The sequence below is a fragment of the Cryptotermes secundus genome, unplaced genomic scaffold (genome assembly GCF_002891405.2).
Source record: "Cryptotermes secundus unplaced genomic scaffold, Csec_1.0 scaffold2326, whole genome shotgun sequence".
Taxonomy (NCBI): Eukaryota; Metazoa; Arthropoda; class Insecta; order Blattodea; family Kalotermitidae; genus Cryptotermes; species Cryptotermes secundus.
The window spans coordinates 77,889-81,266 of NW_019739016.1; the positions used below are offsets into that span (position 1 = coordinate 77,889).

General features: G+C 40.9%; 1 protein-coding gene across 1 annotated transcript; it reads left to right on the forward strand.

The window, feature by feature from the left end:
- Positions 1–1,338: 1,338 nt before the first annotated feature.
- On the forward strand, positions 1,339–2,987 carry LOC111871628 (kinesin-like protein Klp10A). Its single transcript, XM_023864857.2, has one exon. The coding sequence runs from the start codon at positions 1,339–1,341 to the stop codon at positions 2,941–2,943; it is 1,605 nt and encodes a 534-aa protein (XP_023720625.1). The 3' UTR covers positions 2,944–2,987.
- The last annotated feature ends 391 nt before the right edge of the window (positions 2,988–3,378 follow it).

The window sequence follows — 3,378 nt, forward strand, 5'->3', positions numbered from 1 at the left end:
GTATGTTATACAAAACTCAGTAATGACATTATGTTTAAATGTTGAATTTTCAATTAATAGACTTGCATAAAATTGTACAAATTGTATAAGGTTTACCATTACTTTTACTACTAAAATTACTTATTTATTATATTGTACATGTTTATCAGCATTTTATACAAATGTGTATGCTATTGGATGACAACTGTAATCTATAGTTGTGACTGTAACAAGGACGATCCCCACATTCGCATGAGGATGTACTCTCGACAGGATTTATGGAAGGTGAATAAATGAAATAAAAAACCCAAGCATATTCATAAGAGACAACTTCATCTTCGCGTCAGAGAGGATGTTATATGAGGATTATGACCACAAGGGTTCAGTTGAAAAAAATGTCTCTGGTCATAAGTCTCAAGGTGCTTGACGCTAAGGAGAACTGATTGACCGTAAACCAACAGTCGTAAATTAACATTGAGTTTGACTTTGACAGTAACATAGTAGGACAGAGGACTTGGGTATAGTGGAAAAGCAATAATTTTCGATAGCATGCTATATGTAAGATATGTGAGACTTGAAAGAACAAGCATATTCATAAGACACAAACCCATCTTCTCGTCAGATGGGATTTTACATAAGGACTATGACCGCAGGCGTTCAGTTGCAAAAAGAAATCTAGTCGTGATCCTGTAGGGGCTTGGCGCAAAACGAGCTGATTGGCGTTATGCAGCCAATTGTAAAGCAACCCCTGACCTGACTCTGGCTCTGAGTAACACAGAAAACGTCTTCTACAGTCAGAAAGTGACGTGTGTGTGTTTCATAACGTTAAAAGAAGCCAAACGAAATGTTTCTCTCCATGATTTATTCTGACCATCTTACAGTGCATACATTTATTCACCTTACTCTTCTCTCTTGCACTACATATTTCAGCAAATGTTTCTCTTTTAATATTCTGATATGACTGAAAGCCGGTATAGTTGAACCATACAAGACGCTTGTTCCTAGGTAACGGCTATGTAAACACGTTTCCGCTGCAACGGATATTCTAACAACAATAGAGTAACTGTGGAAACGATATTTTCTGTGCAGTCCGTGCAAAGATATATGAGGGGGGGAAACCGTTACTAAATAACGACTGCTTTACGAAAAAGAGTAGTTATTTGAATCTGCAGTTATTTGCATACGGAGCAGATTAGTGAGAGGATTAAAATTATTCGTAGTTACGCTTAACAAGCGTTCAATAATACTAACAGGTGACAACCAGTGTGAGAATTTGTAATCAACTAATCGGACTCAATTTAATTTTTGGACTGTATTTAACTATATATCGTTTGAGTGGAACACGCGTGAAGGATAATCATGCCTGAATTGGAGTCTCTGATAGCCGGCGTAGACAGCCTGGAGCCCATGTTAGAAACCATCCGACAAAGAATGCAAATCTCTAAGGAAAGGACGGGATCCGTTGTGGACACCGTCTCAAAAGTCATACAAAGAAGGCTGGAAGTCAATTTAGCCTGCAGCCGGTTGGAGTATGGAGACACAGGGCGTAGTCTGGAGGGCAATGCTGTGGCGCCTGTTGCTCTGAACAGTCACGGAGACCAACAGAATTCTGCCACTGCTTCGGATGTGCAGAACGTCGCTACCAGTGATTGTATCGGGAAGCAACGGTTCCCAAAGCAACACCAACCTAAAATGGCATCAGCACAGAGAGGGGACGGAGCGAGGAAGAAGAATGTGGTGATACAGTTTGAGCAAATTAAGAAAGGCGGCGAAGACCGGCAACAGAGACTTAAGAAAACGAAAGAAGAGAAACAAGTTTTCAAAATTAGAAGTAAGGGAAACCCACATTTGGAGTTTGGGGCTATGATAAATGAGTATCGTAAGAGTATTGAGTTCCATCCCTTGCGAGAGTCAGACCCCGTGAAGGATTATCAGATCGCAGTTTGCATCAGGAAGAGGCCGATGAACAAGAAAGAGTTAAACAGGGAAGAACCTGATGTGATCTCGGTGCCCTGTAAAGACGAGATTGTCGTTCATGAGCCCAAAGTCAAAGTGGACCTCACAAAATTCTTAGAGAACCAACGGTTCAGATTTGACTACGCTTTTGACGAGAATTGTTCCAACGAATTGGTTTACAAGTACACAGCAAAGCCTCTAGTCCGAACAATCTTCGAAAGAGGAATGGCGACATGTTTTGCGTATGGACAGACAGGAAGTGGCAAGACCTATACAATGGGCGGTGACTTCCAGGGCAAGACACAAGACTACAAGAAAGGAATCTACGCCATGGCTGCCGAGGATATCTTTAAATACCTGAAGTCATCTGAGTACAAAGACCTGAATCTGAGAGTATCTGCAAGCTACTTTGAGATCTACAACAGCGATGTTTTCGATCTCTTAGCGAATAAAGTCAAACTGCGTATCCTTGAAGATGGTGATCATCAAGTAAACATTGTGGGGTTGACAGATATACTCGTTAAATCAGTGGATGAGGTCATTGAGCTCATAAAGCTTGGTAACATTTCAAGAGCTTCAGGGAAGACATCGGCAAACTCCAATTCTTCGCGGTCTCATGCAGTGTTCCAGATGTCCCTGTGGGCACCTGACAGCAACCGCGTTCATGGCACGTTCTCATTGATTGATTTAGCGGGTAACGAGAGGGGAGCAGATAGGACTTCTGCGAATAAGCAGACAACACTGGAAGGTGCGGCAATTAATAAGTCACTTCTGGTTTTAAAGGAGTGTATCAGGGCTTTGGGCAAGAAAGGTAGTCATATCCCATTTCGAGGCAGCAAGATCACTCAAGTTCTCCGAGACTCCTTCATCGGGGAGAGATCCAAAACATGTATGATAGGAATGATTAGCCCAGGTATGTTTTCGTGTGAACACACCCTAAACACATTGCGATATGCGGATCGAGTGAAGGAACACAGACTGATATACAAGGAACAAAGAAAATGGTAGAAACCGAAAGACGTCAACTCAGAACTCATTGCAGAAGTAGAAGAAAGAAATGGGCAAGTCCTCTTTATATATAACTTGCACGGACAGCACAGAAAACATCTGTTTATTTATTGCGTGTCCTCTCTCTGCTGGGGAAACAATGTGTCCTGTTTACACAGCTATTACTTGGCAATTGGTTTACATGTCACAATATTATAAGCACATGGCTGATATATTGAACTTCAATTAAGAATTATTTTGTATATTTTTCTACGAAGCAAATAAAAACAATGGCTACGTGAACAAAGTATAATGAATCATCTGAAGTCCTCGTGTCAATATATCGTAAGGTTCAAAATTAAGTAGATGGCAGAGGGAAGCTCTCTTTAACGGCTCAACATTACACAGTCATTCACGGTAAATAGACCTGTGTATCGTCTTTATTAATGAAAATTT